Raw genomic sequence first — 21,639 nt, forward strand, 5'->3', positions numbered from 1 at the left:
TTGGAAACGTGTCCAAGAGCTGTCCTGTCTTCCAACTCCAACTGCTTCTCAGGAAGAACTGAAGCGGACGGAGATGTAGTCTTCCTAGAGGAAAGAACTGTTCGAGCGAGGAAAGGGTCCCCAGAAGGCTCAACCATTCCCTCGCTGAAGTACGCTCTTTCTCTAAGAAGTTCAATACTGTGGCACAGCCTTTCCTTGTTCTCTCTTGAGAAGGAAATACTCGAAAACCCTGAGAATCCATCTGAATCCCCAGATAGACTACGTTCTGGCTGGGGACCATCTGAGATTTCTCGAGGTTCACGATTAATCCTAATGCCTTTGTCAATTCCAGGATTGTTGACAGGTCCTCCAGACACTGCTTTTGAGACCTGGCCCTGATGAGCCAGTCGTCCAGGTATAGGGAGATGTTTATCCCTTTCCCTTTCATGTGAAGGTGTTGACACATTTTTCATCAAGTCTGTAAAGACTTGGGGAGCCGTAGAAAGGCCGAAACACAGGGCCCTTAACTGATAGATCCTTCTCTCGAACATGAAACGAAGGTACTTCCTCGACGATGGGGTGAATCGGGGACGTGGAAATATGCGTCTTGAAGATCTAGGGACGCCATCCAATCTCCTTGACAGAGAGCTGCAAGTACTGAGGCAGACGTTTCCATGCTGAACTTATGTTGTTGTACGAATTTGTTCACCGAATTACATCCAGTACCGGTTCCATCCGCCCGAGGCTTTCGCTACGAGAAACAAGCGATTGTAAAACCCCGGGGAGCTTTGATCCAGTACCAGCTCTATTGCTCTTTTGTCCCACATCTGTTCCACCATTTGACGAAGAGTATCCATCAGAACAGGGTCCCTGTATCTGGCTGACAGTTCCCTCGGTGATGTTGTCAAGGGGGGCCTGTCCTTGAATGGGATATAATAACCCTTCTTGATTATTGACATTGACCAAGGATCGGATCCTATGTCTTCCCATGCTCCCGCAAAGAACTGTCTGGAGGAAAGATTTCTCATTTTCCCTTCTTAAAGGGACGGAAGGCAGATCTTCCCCTTTTATCTGTTGACTTTCTTCTGGCGATGGATCTAGCCTGAGGGCCTCCTCGAAAGGGCTGCTGTTGTTGAGCTGGCCTAGAGGCTTTCTTTTCCTCACTGGCCACTATTTTTCCTTGAGGATTGCCTTAAAAGATCTTGAGTGACTTTCTCAGTTAGCAAATGGGCAATGTCTCTCACCAACTGAGAAGGAAATAAATGTTCAGAGAGAGGCGCATACAGCAAAGCGGATCTCTGCGAAGGCGAGACGGCCTTAGTGAGAAAGGCACTATGAACCGCTCTCTTCTTTAGTATTCCCGCACCGAAGAGGGAGCATACTTCCGCCGATCCATCTTGAACCGCCTTATCGATGCATGTAAGGATGCTATGTAAGGTTTCAGGGTTTAGTTGTTGTTTTTCATGGGACTTCTTAGCAATAACCCCAAGGGACCAATCTAGGAAGTTAAATACTTCTAAAGTATGAAAAAGTCCCTTGAGGAGATGGTCCATTTCCGAAAGACCCCATGTTGCTTTCGCTGAATTTAAGGCATGTCTCCTCGACGAGTCTACGAGACTGGAGAAGTCCGATTCAGCTGAAACGGGCAGAGACAATCCCATATTTTCTCCCGTTTCGTACCATATGCCTCTCCTACCCCTTAGTTTAGCGGGAGGCATGCAAAAGATTGTCCTTCCTAACTCCTTCTTTGTCTTGATCCAGGAGTCAAGAGATTGTAAGGCCCTTTTCATGGATATGGCCGGCTTCATTTTCAGGAAAGATGAAGACTTGTGCGCTTTCGTACTTGAAAATAGAGAGCGCGGAGAAGGAGGAGCGGCTGGAGTCAATGCATCTCCATATTCTTCTAAGAGAAGAGAAGAAAGAACTTTGTAATTCGAAAGTCCTTCCCTGTTAGTAACTTCGTCCTCCGAGACGTCATCTAAATTAATAGGCTCGGAAGGAGAAGGCTCCCTTCCCTCCTCTGTCTCCTCTCTTGATTTCTTCCTTTCCGAAGAAGAAGCACTTCTATTAGGAGAGGGGCTAGGAGTAACTCTCTCTTTACGTTTATCATTAGGCGAGTCATGTATAACTGTTTTACGCCTGTTAGACTCCTGTCAGATATCAAGCTCTTCATGAGGAGAATGCGCCTGGCGTTTAGCAGGAGTATCTCGCTGAGAATACTCCTGGAGCCTGGTAGGAGTAGCCTGTTTGGAATACTCCTGGCGCCTGATAGTCGTAACACTCTTCGAATACTCCTGGCGTCTGGTAGGCGCATCTCGCTCCAAAAATACTCCTGGCGCCTGTTAGGAGTATTAAGCTCAGAATACTCCTGGGCGCATTGGTAGGCACATCGCGCTTCGAATACTCCTGGCGCCTGGTAAGAGTAAAAAGTCTAGAATACTCCTGGCGCCTGGGAGGAGTATCGAGGTCAGAGTACTCCAGGCGCCTGGCAGGAGTATCTCTTCCCGAATACTCCTGACCTTTGGAAGGCGCATCTAGTTCCAAATACTCCTGTGGTTTGGTAGGAGTATCGCTCATGGAATGCGCATTTCGAATGGCAAGTATATTGCGCTTAGCGGGCGCTTTACTCCTATCAGGAGTTCTCTCTTCTCCAGTTGGCTCTTGTTGCTTGGATGAAGATCTGGGCCTAGAACGATCTACAGTAAAGTCAGGCTCTTTGCGCCTACTTGGCGCCTGGCTCCTAGTTGGCGCCAGACGCTTGGCAGGAGTTACTTCCTTTCCCACGTCTCGCCTGCCTAACGCACCGCTCCGCCCAGAGATGGCCGCCTGTGCGACAACTCCCCTGGAGGGTTCGTTGCGCCCGACAGGAGATCGGTATTTGGATCTCTTAATCGGAAGCCTGTCATCCTTTTTACGAGTAGGCTCTTTAGAAAGTACTCCTACCAAAGTCGCTAATTGCTCCTGCATATTCATCAAAATTTTCCTGGTCGAAGGCTCATTCGAATCAGGAGAAGGAGATCTGGAAGGCTCTCGAGAGTCTTTTACATTCCAAGGATCTAACTCCTTTCTAGCCTTCTTGATTACCGAAGGCGCGCATCCTCTTCAGAGAAGCGCTCGGGGCTAGGAATTGAGCTCAGGTTCTTTCCAACCTTCCTCTTCAGCGGACGTGAAAGCTTTGATTCCTTCCATCCTCTTCTCGGAGAAGGCGAACTAGATGATGAAAAGCACTCACGAAGGACGCTTTTCCTATAGCTGTCCCTGGCAGTCTGAGATGTATAAGATTCTGCCGAAGGGACGCCTGATCGTTGGGGATTCTCCACGACCCCCGTAAGGCTTTCGACTTTCCTTCTCCTCTGGGCCAGGGAGCTTGGAAGAGGTCTAGACCTGGGAGCGTCGCAGAAATACGAACCAGATGCCCCCTCCACTACACTGGGGACACTAAAATCACTCGAGAAACCACATTCACTTCTCTTACCTTCCAATGCTTCCATTTTTTCTTGCATTTTTTGAAGGGAAGCTCTGAGTTCCGCCATTTCTGAGGCAGAATCAGAGGGATTAACTTGTGAACGGGCTGAAATAGAATGGGCATAATTATGAGAAGAAGAAGAAGCTACAGAACTACTAGACATTTTTCGGCTTTTGTAAGCCGCCTTCCTCTCTCTATCTTTCTCTAACTTCTTCAAGTAAGAAGTTAGATTCTTCCATTCTTGCGCACTCAATTTCTCACACTCGTTACACGCATTCTCAATTGAGCATTCAACCATTCTACAACCACTGCATGTAGTGTGAGGATCTACCGAAGCTTTCGGAATCCTCACCTTACAGCCCTCATTCACACACACTCTGAAGCTAACACTAGAATCAGACATATTCACGAAAATCCAAAGCGAAGTCCAAAAAACAGTCCACGATAGCGAATGCCAAACAACGATCCAAGTACGTCACCAAAAATCAGTCGAAAGATGATCAAAAGCGTTGTGAAAAAAGAATTCCAGTCAGGAGGAAGTAACAACAATGTTGATACTACCGGCGACAGAGAGAATCTGATTAGAAAACGGGAATGGTTCCTAGTCCTGCCACCCAGAGCAGGGCGGTAGATCACCTGACCTACCTGTAGCGAGTGCCGCGAAATTTGAATTTCTGTCGGGGACGACGGAGTCGATAGCTATGTATATATCTGACAGGTAAGTTGAATGTATGAAAACAGGTAGTTAAGTTTGACTGTTTCCTCAACATTCATTATTTCATCACAGATTTTCTGTTGTAAGTGCTTACAGACATAAAAGATTCTGTAATCTGCAGACTTTATCTTTATCCAAAGTTGACGGGTAAAGAAGTGAACTTAAAACATATGAACGCAAACCTTATCCAAGCTTTTGGATAAGGTCTGTGGCATCAACAGTCCAGTTCAAAACAAAAGGAAATCCTAGAACACTCCACAAATACTAAACTGAAATTACAATTAGTCAATCTAAGTTTGTTAAAATACATTCTTAAACTTGCAACTTACACAAAACACTGCGTATGCCACAGCTGACCATTGGAGTTGACGATCTTTTCCTGGGGTTCGAAGCTTTCCCCGCAACGAGTGCAGGTCATCGAATTCAGGGACATGATGTGTAAACTGAAATATACCCAAAGTGGATTATTCCCTTTGATGTGAGGCTTCCATAAAGCACCTGACCTAAAATTCTGTCAAAATTCTGTGTACTAAACAATATACAAATCAAGCAACTAATATTAGGGGGTACAGCACTAAAATAACTCGGTGGACTGGTGCATTATATACAGGGACATCTGAGTTACAGCAACAATGCAATTTACAAAATAACCAACAACTGCAAAATGGCTAAGACAAGGCATGGGGAAAACAATGAAAACTTAAGATTAGACAAAAAAGATAAACTGGCAACAATGAACATCAGAGCCAAGGAATAGGATACATTTAAAAAGAATACATTTAAGAAATAAAGTGTCAGCAGTCAACTGAAAGGCAGGCATATTCCATAAACTCCTGCTGTAAATCCTGGCACTGTCTAAAATTGCTTTTAGATCACTGAACTTGAACATACAATTCAAAATATAGTGTCTTGAATGTCATCCAAATGATTTGGGAAATTCTTGCTATCAATTAAAAAAAAATTAGCTTATAATACAAGTCCATGTGGTCACAAAACAACATGAATGGAATAGTAATAGGGGAGGGGGCCTACGCACTGCTAAACATGCGTTACCTACAACACTAAATCTGATGACTGATATTAACAGTAAAGTGGTTTACAATACAAAAAAAAAATGGGAAACTGAATTCCATATCTGAAGATGTACCAAATATGTACCAAGCTATGAAATATGTTAAAAAAACTAACATCTTTAAAATTCACAAACCATACCTTATTCCATCATTTTTAGTAGGAAAGCCATTAGTAATTATGGAATGTCTATGGCTTTTAATGAACTAACACAGAATATTAATTTCAATCTCATCTTGTGATTGTAAACTGAAACTTGTAGTTTATAGTATATTCTTCTTTTCCACCAAGGGACAAAACATATCTTACAAAAAGACTTTCAAGATTTTGAAAACAAAATATAGTTTCACACGACCATTTTTTGTTACAGCTAGCTGGATATGAGACCGTATCAAAGAATAGGAAGTAATAAGTAACCGAGAAGTTCAATATAGTAATCAGTTGTCTGCAGTGTGCATCCACAAAAAGAAACAGTGCTGTGAGTCAAAACTGTGCAGAAAAAACCCACTACACTGATCAACCCTTCACTATTCAGCCACCGATTCCAAAATTCTGGCTTAGGAAAAATACTAGTACTACACTGCACTGTGCTTCAAAGCATCCCCAAGAATGTTTTACTAATTAGCTTGGTAATCCAGTAAAGCTAATTTCTATCAATACAAGACATATGTATGCCACTTTTGGTAAAGGCCATATACCCAGGTACTGCTTTCAACGCTTGTGTGATATACAGTCAATGATTCTTTAGAAGTCCCTTTGGGCTCCTGATACATGACTTTTTACCTCCTAACTTTTTCCCCCATTTTTTCATGACTCAATCCTATGGAAGCAGCCTACAAGTCTCAATAATCCATATAAATTTAACTGTGTATACAATATGGATATATTCAAGAATTATTTTTACATATTTCTGACCTTTAACAACCTTTAACAGCTCACACACAAATTAAGAATCCTGTTGTTGGTACAGTATATTTGTACAGAATGATGTTTCCAGGATTTGCATCTTGAATAACTTCAACTATTTTTAAAGATATGTACTGTACAGCTTTTAACTTGGCAATAAAAAGGCCATGATGGGGCAACAAGAATTTCAAAGCACAATCTGTCCTGGTATGCTTCCCACCCAAAAAAACCAAATAAATAAAAAAAAAATGGTTCACAAAATTTTTGTATTGTACAGAATTAAAATGACATTATTATAATAATAAAATAAAATTTTAATTATACTTAACAGTACGTAATTATATAGGTAAGAGTTTTGCTTGCCCAGCAGTTAAATTCCAAAATACACGAATTGCGCTAATTTTCTGTTTTTGTTTTGGCTAGGTAACAATGACCCGTCCACTTTCAAGGCATGAGAGGAACCACTTGGCAAAGAGCTCAGTTTGTTTCATGCCTTCAAAAAGGAAAGACCATGCTAGATTCCAAGGAACTGCAGTTGAATCTGTACTCCTGGAGGTGTCAAAAGATTTAATAAGGTCTGAAATATCCAGATTGGAGGACAAGTCTAATCCTCTATGACAAAGGACTGACCTCAACATGGCTCTATAGCCTTTAATGGTGAATGTTGAAAGGTTCCTTGCTAATTTTAAATGAAATAAGTCAGCTATTTGAGTCACAGGTCTGAGAAGAAGAGACAGTGTGTACAGTCCTGCACCACTTATTTTGATAGACAGCATTAGAATATTACCTTCTGCATCTAGCGATTGCCTCTGCAGCCACTTTAGAAAAACTTTTCTTTCTAAGTAGTCTTTTGACGGTTTGAAGCCAGCCCGGGCCAAAGAAGACAGGCCTTGGTAGAACCCCTGGAAGTGTGGTTGTCTGAGCAGCTGCCTCTTTTGAGGAAGCAGCCTTGGGAAGTCCACTAGATGATCGACGACATCGGGGAACAATTCCTTCGATGGCAAGAAAGGTGTTACTAGAATGAGAGATACATTCTGGCGAGACAGAAACTTGTTTAACTCCTGTCTTATAAAATGGAATGGGGGAAAGACTTTGTTCACCCAGTCCAAGAGAAAACCGTCTGCTGACCAGGCTTGAGGATCTGGTACTGGCGAACAATACAGAGGAAGACAATGGTTCTGTGACAGGACAAATAGATCCATCATCGGTTTTCCCCAGATTCTCAACAGGTCTATGCAGACTAGTGGATCCAAGGTTCATTCCGTTGAGAGGGCTTGTCCCTGTTGGCTTAGCTCGTCCACAAATACATTGGTCTTTCCTTGGATAAACCTGGTTATTCTGGTATCATTCTGTTCTGCCCAGAAGAGAAGATCTCTTGTTGCCTCATACAGAGAATGATCGAGTCCCGCCTTACTTCGCTATGTAAGAGAGCACTGTCATGTTGTCTGAGTGGACTATAATCGTCTTGTTCTTTATTTCTTGAGAGAAGGACTGAAGGACTAAATGTACCGCCTTTAGTTCTTTCACATTTAAGTGAAAAGACTTTAGCTCTGGGGACCATATCCCTGACGCCTCGCTCTTCTCTAAAAGTGCCCCATCGCAGGTCCGACACATCAGAGATGTTCAGGTCGGTACTCAACGGAAAATGACACTTTCCCTGTGAAAATCTCTCTCTGAAGTTCCACCAGAGAAGGTCCTCCTTTATTTCTTTCTATACTGGAAACAGGAACAAGTCTGGAAGAATCTTTCTGCTCTAGCTCACTTTCAAAAAGAACTGTAGTGGTCTGAGATGTAGTCTGCCAGGTGTACACTGTTCCATCGACAAAAGAAAACTGAGAAGGCTCATCCAATTGTTGGCCGAGCATTCTTCCAGTGAGAGAATCTCCTGTACCTTCTTTAGAGAAGATTCTCTATCCTTTTCTGTGTTGGAAAACCCCGAATATCCTGAAACACTATTATTATCTGCAAATATTGAATCCTCTAAGAGGGGATTAACTGAGACTTCTGGTGGTTCAATATAATACCTAATTCTTGCACTAATATGAGTCTTCTTGAGATCCTCCATGCACTGAGAGTCTTCTTGAGATCCTCCATGCACTGACTCTCCAAATTGGCTCTAAGAAGCCAATCGTCCAAATACAAAGAGATTCTTATCCCCTGTAGGTGTAACCACTTTGCAATGGGAGCCATCACTGATGCAAACCTGCAGCACGATTAAAAGGCAGATTCATAGATCGTGAAATGATACATCCTTTCCTCAATTACAAACCTGAGGTACTTCCTTAAACTGGGATAAACAAGTGCTATATAAACTCGTGTAACACGTGACCTCGCATATCATGCGACCCCCAAATTTTCACCCTTAAAATAATTATTTTATCATATATCTTGCGTATCATGCGAGTTCCTCCTCTTTATCTATTTCATTTTCTAGTTAGGGTAACCACTTTTCCTCCATTCCCATCAAGTAAAGTTAAAAAAGTAAAAGAGAATGCTAAAAGTATTGTTAGAAATGTTATACGTACTTGTGTAAACGCATACAGTCAGAAACAGCTGATTTGCTATGAACAATCAAATCGGATAACAACAGAGGTTTTGCTTGCATTTCAACCATTAAAAAAATACCGTAGTTATGTTACAAATGACGTTGAGTAGAATAGGACTGATAAATTTGTACATAACTATATCCTTGCTCACTATGGAGAAAAGATCGGCAAGGACATACACTGCTAAATTTAAGCTGTAAGTTTTAGTACCATCATACTCAATCGTAAACAAAATTTAAGAAAAATGTTTTAATCATAACTAATGGGCATGAAAGCACACATTTTACTGTTTTCACCCTGATAAAAGATAATTATGTAAAGCTTGTAGTATTCTGATGAGATCAAGTGAAAATATCCAACAGAATCTGTTGATTTTTGTTTACACAAGAAACATGCCCTCAGTGCCATCTACTAGCAAAAAAAAAATTACAAAATTTTGTCCACAGCAATATGTATTGAAATGATATTTCAACTTGAAAACACTTCGTATAACGTAAAATAACCTTGTCCCATATAAATAGAGTAGATAGTGATTCATTTGCCCTAACTAGAAGCAAGAAAATCGCTCTGATTTGAGTTTAATACAGGAAAATAAACTTACCTTGCAATCGCCCTCCGCCGATTTCCAAACCAAAATATTGATTGCTATGTTTGTACTTTATAATACAAACAAATAGTAATATGAAAATACATACAATATTATTGGATGCAGTGAAGTACAGCATAACTTTTCAAAAGATAGTAAATGGAAAAGATGCATATTCATTATGTTTGTATTTTATCATATGATACTAATATGTGATTATTACATACACTAATTTTATATCTCGTGTATGATGCGACCCCTTAAACTTGGCTCCAAAATTAGGTCTTCAAAAGTTGCATGATACGTGAGTATATACGGTACATGGAAATATGTGCCCTGTAGGTCGAAAGACGTCACCCAATCTCCTGGGCGAATGGACGACAGAACTGACAGGTTTGTTTCTATCTTGAATCTTGTCTTCAAGACGAAGATGTTGAGAGCGCTGACATCCAAGACAGGCCTCCAGCTCCCTGATGACTTGGGTACCACAAACAGGCAGTTGTAGAAACCTGGAGGATGAAGATCCTCCACTGGCTCTATTGTCCCCCCTTTTAAGAGAGACAAAACTTCCTCTGCAAGTGCCAAAAACCTTTCTGCCCCTTGCAATTAAGCGTTCAATACGACTGGCGTGTTGACTAAGGGAGGCATTTTGACAAAGGGGATAATATAACCTATTTTCAGAACCTTCACTATCCAGGCTTCTGCTCCCTTCTTCTGCCACACTTCCCAAAACAAAAGAAGTCTGGCTCCAACTTGTGCACAGGGAACTGACTCCTCAATTGCGAGAAGGAACTTTAGCAGAGGATTTCTTGACTGCCCTCGAGGCAAAACAGATACTTTCTCTGAAGCAGGAGAAAAATCTCGGTTTGGACCAAAAGGGCTGTGCCCTTGGAGGAAGAGACTGCTTTGTATTAACTGCAGAAGTCTCCTTTGGTCTCTTGAAGGACTGAGCGAGAAGATCCTAAGTACTTTTCTTCTGCAACTCAGAAGCTATGTCGAGGACTGTAGATTGGGAAAAAGGTGTTTCTTATCCAGCAGATAATACAACAAAGCCGATCTTTGAGTCGCCGTCACTCCCTTAGAGGTGTACAAGCACCAAAGCTCCCTCTTCTTCAGAGTTCCCAAGGTATACAGGGAAGCTAACTCATAGGAGCCGTCTGTAATTCCCCTGTCAATACAAGACAACACTCCCAACCAGTCTGAAGCAAAATTCTCCAGTAAGACCGAGCAGGATCTGAAATGCAGAAGGACAAAGCCCGTACAATTGTTCTCTTTAACTGAAAACTAAATGCAGTCATAGAATACACACTGAATTAATGTTCTTGACAAGAAATTAATTTTCCATACAGTTGCCATTAAGACAATTAGTATAGCCTTATAATTTAATACTTATTTACAATTATTTATATAAACATAAAGTCTTATATGGATTTATCTTTGGTGCAAGGTAATTTTGGTCACCTAAGCTTGATAATGTAGATAACCACTGACAGGTAGTTGGGGTACTTTCCACTCACCTGACTGTTAACTCTACTTTTCCTCTGGCAAACAATGACAAATGTAGGGATGGTTAGGGGTGGTATTATGATAAAAGACTTATGGTTTGTATGTCTGTAAAAAATCCAAATTCTCTTTAAAATGTGATTCATTCCTAAGACATTATTCTCTGAATTCAGATGACCCTAATGTGGGAAGTTTAGTCCATAATGAAAAACTCTGGCACTATTCCAAGGAAAATGGAACTTGAGGTTATGACTCTCTGCCTATTCCAAAACAGTCTGTGCCTAATGCAAAAGACTTGAGGGAGAGTCAATCACCACTTGAATATGACAACTTCCCAGTCAAGCATATGAAAAGGTAAAAACTGAATCTTATGTTTTTTTTTTTTTGTATATTTTTACATTGCATGGAACCAGTGGTTATTCAGCAACGGGACCGAAGGCTTTATGTGACTTCCGAACCACGTCGAGAGTGAACTTCTATCACCAGAAATACACATCTCTCACTCCTCAATGGAATGGCCGAGAATCGAACCCGCGACTGAATCTCATGTCTCTCTATGTAGCCAGATTTCTGGTACGGTATTGTACCAGACTTAGTTCCCCACACTGAACCATAAAGAAAGCTTTACAGAAGCACTTTTTTCATTTAGAGAACTACAACTAAAGGTCAGGAAGTAACAGTACAAGCAGCCCCCGGTTAACGGCGGCATTGGTTAACAGCTATCCAGTTTTACAGTGCATGCCCAGCAATGCTGTTAACTGGATTTTCTGTGCTAATCTCTGGTTAGCAACGCCGATCTCCGGTTAGCAGCACCAATCTCTAGCTAAGAGCAGTGTTGATCTCTGGATAACGGCACTGTTAAGGGGGTTTTAAGTGCTGCTATCATCAATTTTTGGTTAGCAGCATCAGCCGGGAACGGAACCCCCCACATTAACTAGGGACTGCCTGTACTACTCTCATATGGGGATGAGTGATATAGAGCCCTACACCTGCTCCCCATCCCTTAATAAGGAGAAAATGGAGAGAACACATTATCAGACCCAATCTTTGGACAAGAGTTTGAGTGTGTAACTCACTTGTATCCACCTGATCTGCATAATGGTTAGAATGTCCTTTGTTAAGAAAGGCACAAAGGACTGAGGAAGAAACAGATTCTGATCCAGCTCTTTGCCAACCTAAGCATAATACGTACACAATCATCCTTGGGACACAATTCCTCATAGTTCCCTGGTGACTATGGGAAATGCACATCCATGAAACAATAACTCATGAAGACAGCTTGAGAAGGGTTTCCCTCCCCTGAAGATAAGATCACTGATTGATACCATGCAAAGAGACCAATTCTGTATTATATACATACCATGAAAAGTGAAACCTATCAAAAGAGCTGGTGGTGGTGGTGCAGGGAAATAAGCTGTGCACAAATACACATAGCACACGAGACAAATAACATGCAAAGCAATGAATGGGATCTCGTCCAAAGAATATTACTGATTACAAAGAAACCCATGAACAGCAAAATGTAGCAGCAACTAAGGTCATAACAACAGCAAATATGCTAAAGAAAAGAGTGCTCAAAAGTGTGCAGTGGCACGATCAATACCACAACCTGGAACCATCCCGTAACGGAAATAACTGACAATAATTACTCATTACAATCAAAGACCCTAATGAAAGAGCTTGTGTACAGAAAGACGACACACCTTTTAAATATAGCAACCACTTCTCCTGGACCTTGGTCCCTAGCAGAGCAAATTTGGTACTATTCCTCCTACTAAAAAAAGGATGGAGCATTACTAGAGGATCATCAGAGGAGAGGCCCCTGATAATCTCTATCTTCATGACCCTTAGGTCGAGGCAGAAGGAAACGATGTAAGAAATGTCCTGTAAAATAAACCTCGATGATATTTGTCCTGTATCCTGAAGAAACCTTTTCCTGTATAAAGCCATGTGGATGGATCACACACACTTGTGACTATATACACCCAGAAATTGGTTCCTAAGCAAAGCAAGACTTGTAATCCTCCAACATGAAAAGGAACACTCCTGAGAAATCTTACAGATTCACCCAGAGGACAAACTCCTTACCACTTTTATTCTGTTGGCATTTAGGCCACAACAGAAGAAGGTGACAAGGACAAAGGGCCAAAAATTCTAGCCAGAAGGAAGGCAGAAAATCAGGGACCATATTTCCCCATTCTCACTTGGCTGTCTGTCAATTAACTAAATGCTAGGTGAATCCCAAGGAAGAAGGGCTTTTAGCCTAAGTCAAGACCTTATTGAAGAAGAGTTTTTGGTGCACACTAGGGCTAACAGAAAACTTGAGAAACCACCAGAATCTGCAGAACAGAATCATACATTGCTGCAAGACCTAAACAACCAGGACACCCTCAATCACCATCTTGTTAGTCGAATAATTCACTGAGACTCCAATACTTTGCATGTCTCCCAAGCATTAATTAATACCACAGCTATGTCAGAAGGGTGAAAATTTTCAAGACTAAGATGATGACTGGAGCAAAACCACACTAATGTCTGAAGAAGAAAATTGAAGAGAAGGAAGGTGAACTTGCATCCCTCCATCAAGACCCTTTCGTAACTACTCCATCCCCAATAGGTGATGAACAAGATCAAGCAGGCCGTAGACCAGCCTATCATGGATGGAAAGATGTTGAATCTTCCTTTGACACTCCTGACTTAACCAACAGCTTCTCCTGGTGCTCTAGGCCAAGTGTGGAATCAAAAGCCCACCTTCTCTTCTCTGAGAGAAGGCAATGCTCACAGTACGTCACAACTGATGATGATGAAAAAAAAAAAAAAAAAAAAAAAAAAAAAAAACAAAAAAAAAAAAAAAAAAAAAAAAAAAAACTCCCAATGGCCCTTCCCATCTTCAACAATCCGAGAGCCTACCTATCTTCATGTTAAGTGATGTTCATCTAACAGCAATTCAAGAAAATTAGTGAATATATACAAAATAACTTGCTGCTGATATTTTTCACCACCATCATCAATAATGTTTTCCTATTTATTTCCTCTGTATGCAATAATCTCTTATCTTCTGCAGTACAGCTTTCATCATTGCCATTTTTAAAAGACCTATGGACTTTCTTAAAGGTCTTTGCCTTGTTACTTCCACGTCTATCGGCTTTCTGATCTATACTTTTTTCTCCCTACTCATCACACGTCATTACTATTCCAATCTTGGAAATATCATATCTTGGCAGCTTTCTCATCTGCAAAATAAACTTCCCCATGCCCTATACTTTTAATCTTTTATTTTCACAAATCACTAAAATATGGAATTTTAAAAATAAAATTAGGTTTTATATATAGTTACCAAGTAATTACAAGCTATAGTTTTTCACACAGCAGCCTGAAATTCAAAATCCACAATAACTATTCAGCTGTCTAGTGTACGTGACTTACAGCTCCCACCCACTTTCAGGGTAAAGAGCGGACCAACGTGGCAGAGAGCTCAATCATTTTTGCCCTGATGTCCAGTTGTATATACTATATAAAACCTAATTTTATTATAAAAATGTCCCTTTGATATAAGTAACTTACCAAGTAATTACAAGCTGAATCCACATTGACAGGAGGAGGGATATATGGACATGTTCTACCTCAAAACAATAAAACAAATGACTTATAGCAGAAAGTTGCCAGCATTGGTATAATGCTTGTCATTTCCTTTCCTTACCTGGTAAGTGCGCCAATGCAGGTGTGTACTGCCTCTGGTCGGTGCTCATCTTAAACTGTAGATTTTAGATTTTATATAGATTTTTTTCATTTTGCCAAGCACCAGGGCAACTAAGCCATTCAGTGCTAAAACGGAAAATTTACAGTAAAAGGTTTGAAAGGTGTAACAAGAGGCAACCCTTGCAGTTGTACTGTAAAACAATTGTTAGGAGAGGGTGGACAGTAAGATGGAAGAAAGAGAATATGAACAGAGGTACAGTAAAAGGAATGAAAATAGCTGCAGTTAGGGGCCGAAGGAATGCTGCAAAGAACCTAAAGTAGTAATGCCTACATTGCACCAAATGAGGTGCACTGATGGCACTAACCCCCTATGGGGATCTTAACCAGTAAAGCACGGCAGTATAAACATGGGTACCCTCCTACTTTAGTGGAGGGGACTTTGCAGAGGAGGAGGTACCCCAATGGCTAGCAAAGTTAGAAGATGCCTTTGCCCTGGGCATAGACCAGAATAAAATAGTAATACAACACTGTCACCTACACTGTAATAAAAAATACCACACCCAACCACTAACAGAACTGGTGGGTACACCAGGCTCACCTTGGACTCAACACACCCCGTATCAAGGTGAGAAGACAGAGGGGTAGAAAACACCCCCTATGCTTCCTCTCCCAACACCATGCCAGCCACAGACAAAGGTCCAAACATACTACAAGTTTAGAAAACTTATTCCATTTCTTTAAGATAAAATGATGCAAAGACGGACTTGCACTTCCAATACACTGATTCTACGATAGAGCGTGTCTCGGAAATTAGGTCTCAAACAGTAGGAGATTGCATTTTTTAACATTGGACGGGAGGGGCTGCAAATGGAACACCACAGAAGGCTAGAGGGGCCTCTGATCTTCTCAGTCCTTTGAAGATAGTATCTTAAAGCTCTCACTGGGCAGAGAAGTCTCTACTTTTCCTCCAGACCAAGGATGTTAAACAGACTTTTAAGGGAGAAGGAACAAGGTCACAGCATGGAAGGGTCTTCGTTCTTCACAAGGAACCCGAGTGAGAAGGAGCATACTGCATCTGCCTGTGCAAAACATAATCTCTTTCAATGGCTTGGAGCTCGCCAATTCCTTTGGTAGTGGCTAAGGCAACAAGGAAGAGAGTCTTTCTAGTTAGGTCCCTTAGCGAGACCAAACTGAGGGGTTTGAAGGCTAGGCCCGAGAGCCACTTTAACACTGTCAAAATTCTACGAGATGTCTTCCAATCTCTTTTGTTTAGTCATGTCAAAATATCTGATGAGGTCCAACCCTCTGTGCTTGAAAACAGAGCCTCGCATGGATCTATACCCCTTAATTGTGGAGACAATAAATTCTTGCATGACCTCAAGAAGTATGACATCAGCAATCTGACTTACAGATGTCTCAGAAGAAGAGACATTATGTCGAAGGCACCATATCCGGAAGACTGTCCATTTAAACTGGTAAACATTCCTTTGTCAGCCAAAAGGGAGTCATTAATCAGTCATTGAGGCCCTTGATGAGAGGAGAACTTGTTTGGCACCTCTATGACTATGCCGAACTGAGAAAACATGTAGAAGTCTAGTCCCAACCAATCCTGGAGCATGGCATCCATCGTCCATACCATCCATCGTCCATGCCAGAGGGTCTGGGGCTGGAGAGCAGAAGAGGGGTAGTCAATGATTCCTGGATGTCAAAAACAGGTCGATCAATGGGGTGCCCCAAATGTTTCCATATATTGCTGTATATCAGAGGGTCCAGGGTCCATTCCTGGGAAGAACCTGGTTGCGGCAACTTAACTTGTCCACCAAGACGATTTCTCTGAATGTAGTGTGTGACAAGAGTAGGACTTCTCTGGAGGCTTCATAAAGGGAGAACGAGTGAATCCCTCCATGCTTGTGGATGTAAGTTAGAGCTGAGGTGTTGGCGGCATGAACTATCACCGTCTTGCCAAAGATCTGGGTATATGTAGGTGTCTCTGATTCAAGGACCATGTTCCAGACACTTCTTGGCCACCTAGAAGGGCTCCCAATATTGATCCAATGCATCTGCATAAAGCTTAGGTTAGGGCTCAGAGGTAGAAGAGATTTCTCCTGAAATAGTCTTCCTTCGCACAGCCACCACTGTAGGTCTGTCTTGATCTCCTGTGTGGTGGGACAAACATATGAATCCGATTGGGTCTTCATATCCCAGCTGACCTCAAGAAAAAACTGCAGAGGTCTAATGTGCAGTCTGCCCAACGTCGCAAACTGCTCGATGGAGGCCAAGGTGGCCAAGAGACTCATCCACTGATTGGCTGAGTAGACCTGGAAAGAGAAACTGGCAGAGTGAGTGGAGGCAAGAGTTGATTCTCTTGGGGGACGGAAAAACCTGAAAAGTCTGAGAAGTCAGTACAATTCCAAATAAAGTATCTCCTGTGTCGGAAACAGTTGCGACTTCTGTTTGTTGATGAGAATGCCCAACTCTTGAGTCAGGAGAAGGGTTGTCTTTAAGTCTTCCAAGCACCTTTCCTTTTACTGGGAACAAAGAAGCCAGTCGTCCAAATACAAAGAGATGTTGATCCCGAGGAAGTGGAGCCACTTGCCAAGAGGAGCGAGAACATGCGTGAAGACTTGAGGGGCTGTCGAGAGGCCAAAGCATAAGGCCCGAAACTGAAAGACTTTTGAAAGATGAAACGGAGCTACTTCCAATCCAGATGCATGGGGACATGGAAGTACGCGTCCTGCATGTCTAGGGAGATCGTCCAGTCACCCCGACAAATGGAAGACATGACGGACTGACTCGCTTCCATAAGAAACTTTGTCTTCAAAACAATAAGATTCAGAGCACTTACATTGAGGGTGGGCCTCCAAATCCCCGATGACTTGGGTACTACAATGATGCAGTTGTAGTACGTCTCTGACTTATGACACCCAACTTCTTCTAAAGCTCTCTTGAGAAGGAGGGAGTCAACTTCCTGTGAAAGAGCCAAGAATCTCTCGGAGCTTTCCATGTAAGATGTCATAACGATGGAAGACTTGACTAAAGGAGGGTTTTCCTTGAGGGGAATGAAGTATCCCTCCTTCAGAACTTGAATTATCCATGGCTTCACACCTCTGCGGCTCCTTTCCTCCCAAAAGTGGAGAAGTCTGGCTCCTACAGGAGCACATAGGACAGGTCTTTCATTTCTTGGAAGATGGTTTGAATGATGGTTTCTTAGCTGATTTTGAAAAAACGTAAGTTGGTTCATGGTCTCGACTGTAGTCTCTGTCTGCCTTTGTAAAATGGCTGAAACTGAAGAGGAGAAACAGACTTGGAAGAGATGTATGGATCCTTTGGACATCTAGTGGACTGCGCTAGTAAGTCCTAGGTAGACTTCTTCTGGAGGTCTGATGAGATCTCCAGAACGGTGGACTGAGAAAGATATATTGCTGGTCAAGAGGGGTGAACACGAGAGCAAACTTCTGTGTAAGGGTACCTTCTTTCTTAGTGAAGTAGCACCACAATTTCTTTTCTTCAATATGCCCATAGAGAAGAGGGAGGCGAGTTCTCGGAAAACATCTCTGGTGGCCGCACAGGACAATACCCAACCATTCGGAAGCAGGTCTTCCGCCAGGAGAGGCCAGTCCTATATTTTCTTAGAAAGGGTACTGATGGTCTAGTCAAGGAAACTCAACACGTCAAAAACTTGAAAAAAAAAATTTTTTTTAACAAGATGGTCGAGTTCAGCTAACGAAAACATGACTTTCACCAAAGAGAAGGGTGAGAGTCACAAAGAGTCAATGAGGCCAGAGAAGTCACTCTGGGAGGAGGCAGCAGCTCCCAAAGAGGGAGCTTCTCCAGTAACACAGGAGAGGTATCTGTGCAAATAAGCCTGGCAGGGGGCCAAGCTAGGGTGGCTTAGTCTTGTTCTACCTTAGCAGTCAGCCAGTCAGCAACCTCCTTGAGAGCTTTCCTTGATGAGAAGGACAGTACCATCTTGGGGAATCAAGCAGAGGCATCTGCTTGGTTCCTCATAAAGAAGGTATAGGCTGGAGCAGTGGGCAAGAATAAATCAGGCAAGCTGGCCAAAAAGTAGCGCAGTAACAAAGCGTACGCCGACTGAGAGGTGGTTTCTTCCTCAAACACTTCTTCATTAGAAGAAACAGGTGACAACACAGGGTCCTGAGAGACTCGGGGAGCAGCTGGGGTCTTCCAAATAAAGCTCATAATAGACTCTAACTGGTGCTTAATAGGTTCCAACAACAGATCCTCTTGAGTCAGTGTGGGAGCTTGAGGTGGTGGAGGTGGAGGAGAGTGCCCACGACCTAGTGCTAGAAGCACTGGAGTTGGCGCCCTGCATCGGGTGGAGTCTGCCACTTATGTAAGGGAGCCAAGTGTTCTGTAGGCGATGGGAGCTTGGAGGCAGAGAGGAGTCTAGAAGAGAATGATTTCTGCTTGGGAAGCTCTTTTGGGCACTTGGGAGCCAAGAGCTGGTGCTCCACCTGCGAAGGAACTGACTCCAAACTTTCCCAATCTGACTGCTGGGCACAAGCAACAGAGGAGGCAGGAGGCTCAGCAAAGCTGCAGAAGGGTTGGGAGCTGAAACTGGGGTCTCTATGCTTCTTAGCTGGAGGAGGAGAGCGGTCAGCTCCACCTGAGTGCCTCTTGGGAGGGCGAGAGGCGGCAGTACGGTGCCACCTGCGCTTGTTGTCGGGGCTAGAGGCTATGAAAGAGGAGGAGGAAAGTGATGACCACTTACACCTTTCCCTGGGGGGGGAAGCAGGTGTGACTGAGGGGGCGGCAACCCACGGGCAAACCCCGGTGGCCTCCCTTCGACCTCCAGTACGTCTTCTCCCAGGTTTAGAGGAGTGGGACAGGGTCCTTCGTCTAGGAGCACCATGGGACACGAAGCTACCTACTCCACAGACACAACACTATCACTTACCTTGATTCAAGACTGGCAGAATCAACACTAGCCTTACTTTCGGCTCTAGTGGCCAGCTACTTTCGGCTCTAGTAGCCACCTTCCTCTTTCTCTCCCTTTCAAGCTTCAGCAAATAAGATTTTAAAGCTTTCCACTTCTGTACATCCCAGTTCTGATATCAAACACAGGTATTATCAATATCACAATCCTGTCCTCTACATTTGACACATTTAGTGTGAGAGTCGACTGATGACTTGACTAACCTAGTACTACTGTATTACATCCTTCTCTACAAAAACAAGCACTGGAAGAAATAGTATCTGACATTCTGCTAATTAAAAGTTTACTAAGTAACTAATGAGGTGGGGGAACATAAACTAATTGAAAATATCACCAACAAAGCCAATAATTAAGAAAGTACAACAAATTCTGAGTACATCACCAAACAAACAATGATGGAAGGCTGCAGGAACGAACGATGTTAATCGGACACCAACAAAAAAACCAACTGAGCTCTCTGCCATGTCACTCCACTCTTTACCCTGAAAGCGGGCGGGGCTAAGTCACCTACACTAGACAGTTGAATACATAGTTATCATGAATTTTGAATTTATATGCTGCCTTGTGAAAAACTATAGCTTGTATAATTGGTTGCTAAGTTACTTACATAAAACTATTTAAATATTTTCATTATGAGTTTGTTTGTTTGTTTATATAGTGTTTTTACATTGCATGGAACCAGTGGTTATTCAGCAACAGGACTAACAGCTTTATGTGACTTCCGAACCACATTGAGAGTGTACTCTCACCAGAAATACTTTGGGGACATAGTACATTTATTTGTTAGCTATATAATCTCCTTCATTAACTTCACCCAGGATTTCCCTGCTGTTAATGTTACTGTACTCTCGACAATAGCTTCAAAACTCTTGTAAATTAATCATCATACTTTATACAAGGTACACCCTACATAGAACATACATCATGACCCTTACATGCTAAATTTCATCAGTTAACAATGTACATTAATAAAACCTGAAAGAAACATTCCTTTCATAATGAACTCACGCTTTCTCTGTTCCCTTTTTCATCTTGCACCGTATGTCTAGCCTAACAACTACTAATAATGATTCCTTAAAACAGCAACTATACTTCATGAAAGCAATCTACCATGCCTTCTCACCAGAAGTAAGGTAGTGCACTACATTCAAGTAGAAACATTTTTTCCCCTTACCTCTGAGGAGGTGGAAAACTTGGAGGCTGTTGTTGTAGAGCTTCATCCAAATCAAGATTTTGTAAGCAGAGATTTCTAAACTGTTTTTCTAATGTAGGACTGTCTGTCGTACTTGACAGCTTTGAGATTTTATAATCTACAGTATCTTTAATCGATTCATAAATATGAGACTCATTACCCAATGCTTTCAGTTGAGCTGCAGGTACATGAGGCAAGCTATTCCTTGGAATGTAAGGGATGTCATATACTGGGTTTTCTTTCCTAGAGGGCTTCATTTTTTCATTTTGTTGTAAGTGGGGTTTTCCTAATGCCTGTTTCTCAAAACTTTTCACACTTTCTTGGGGTGTCCACTGCTGCTCATCAAAAGCTTCCATATTCTTTCGACGATTATAAAGAGGACTGTCCTCTAAATTTAGATTTATTTTTCCTTTTTTCTTGAACATTTTTATAAGTTATTCTTTAGCAACAACTGTTCAAAAAGAAAAATAAAAGAGCAATTTCCTGTTAATTCCACCGTTCTACTCCAGAGGGTAAGAGTTCCAACTGTTGAAATAGTATCCACCGGTAATCTACATAATGTACATTAGTTTACGTAGAAAAAAATTATGTAAACTAAACGCTCTCCATAGTAACTTTGAAAATTACACAAACTTCTGTATATCATCAAAAGTTAAAATAAACGAAAACTTATATCAATTCGACTTCACAAGTCAGTTACCGAACTATAACTGATAAACTGATCAAAAACTTGACTGCTCTCAGAATACTTAAATACTTAAACCATGAGTACCGGACACTAGCTTATCTCAAAACATTATCAACCAGCAGCCCTTAAAGTGCTGATAACATATGTGGACTAATCACATTAACAGTTTCCTAAGTTACATAAAAGAAAAAAAAAGAAGAAATTGTTGTATTCCAAACTTTGTGTTTAAGAAGTATTTTTAGGCCAAATATACATGTAATATTGTCACAAAAAATTCATTGTAAATACCTAATGAATAATGTACTATTCCCATAGTATACAAAAACAAATC

General features: G+C 41.9%; 1 protein-coding gene across 1 annotated transcript in view; it reads right to left on the minus strand.

The window, feature by feature from the left end:
- The window catches only part of LOC135219924 (LIM and senescent cell antigen-like-containing domain protein 1), a 49,498-nt gene extending 28,184 nt beyond the window's left edge, over window positions 1-21,314 (minus strand). Inside the window, exons 1-2 of the mRNA XM_064257137.1 lie at window positions 20,603-21,314; window positions 4,490-4,603 (exon numbers count right to left, since the gene is read on the minus strand). Of these exons, the coding sequence (XP_064113207.1) occupies window positions 4,490-4,603; window positions 20,603-21,045 (557 nt within the window). The 5' untranslated portion in view covers window positions 21,046-21,314. The remainder of the gene's footprint in view (window positions 1-4,489; window positions 4,604-20,602) is intronic.
- Between the last annotated feature and the right edge of the window lie 325 nt (window positions 21,315-21,639).

The sequence above is a fragment of the Macrobrachium nipponense genome, chromosome 1 (assembly GCF_015104395.2).
Source record: "Macrobrachium nipponense isolate FS-2020 chromosome 1, ASM1510439v2, whole genome shotgun sequence".
NCBI classification, from domain to species: domain Eukaryota; kingdom Metazoa; phylum Arthropoda; class Malacostraca; order Decapoda; family Palaemonidae; genus Macrobrachium; species Macrobrachium nipponense.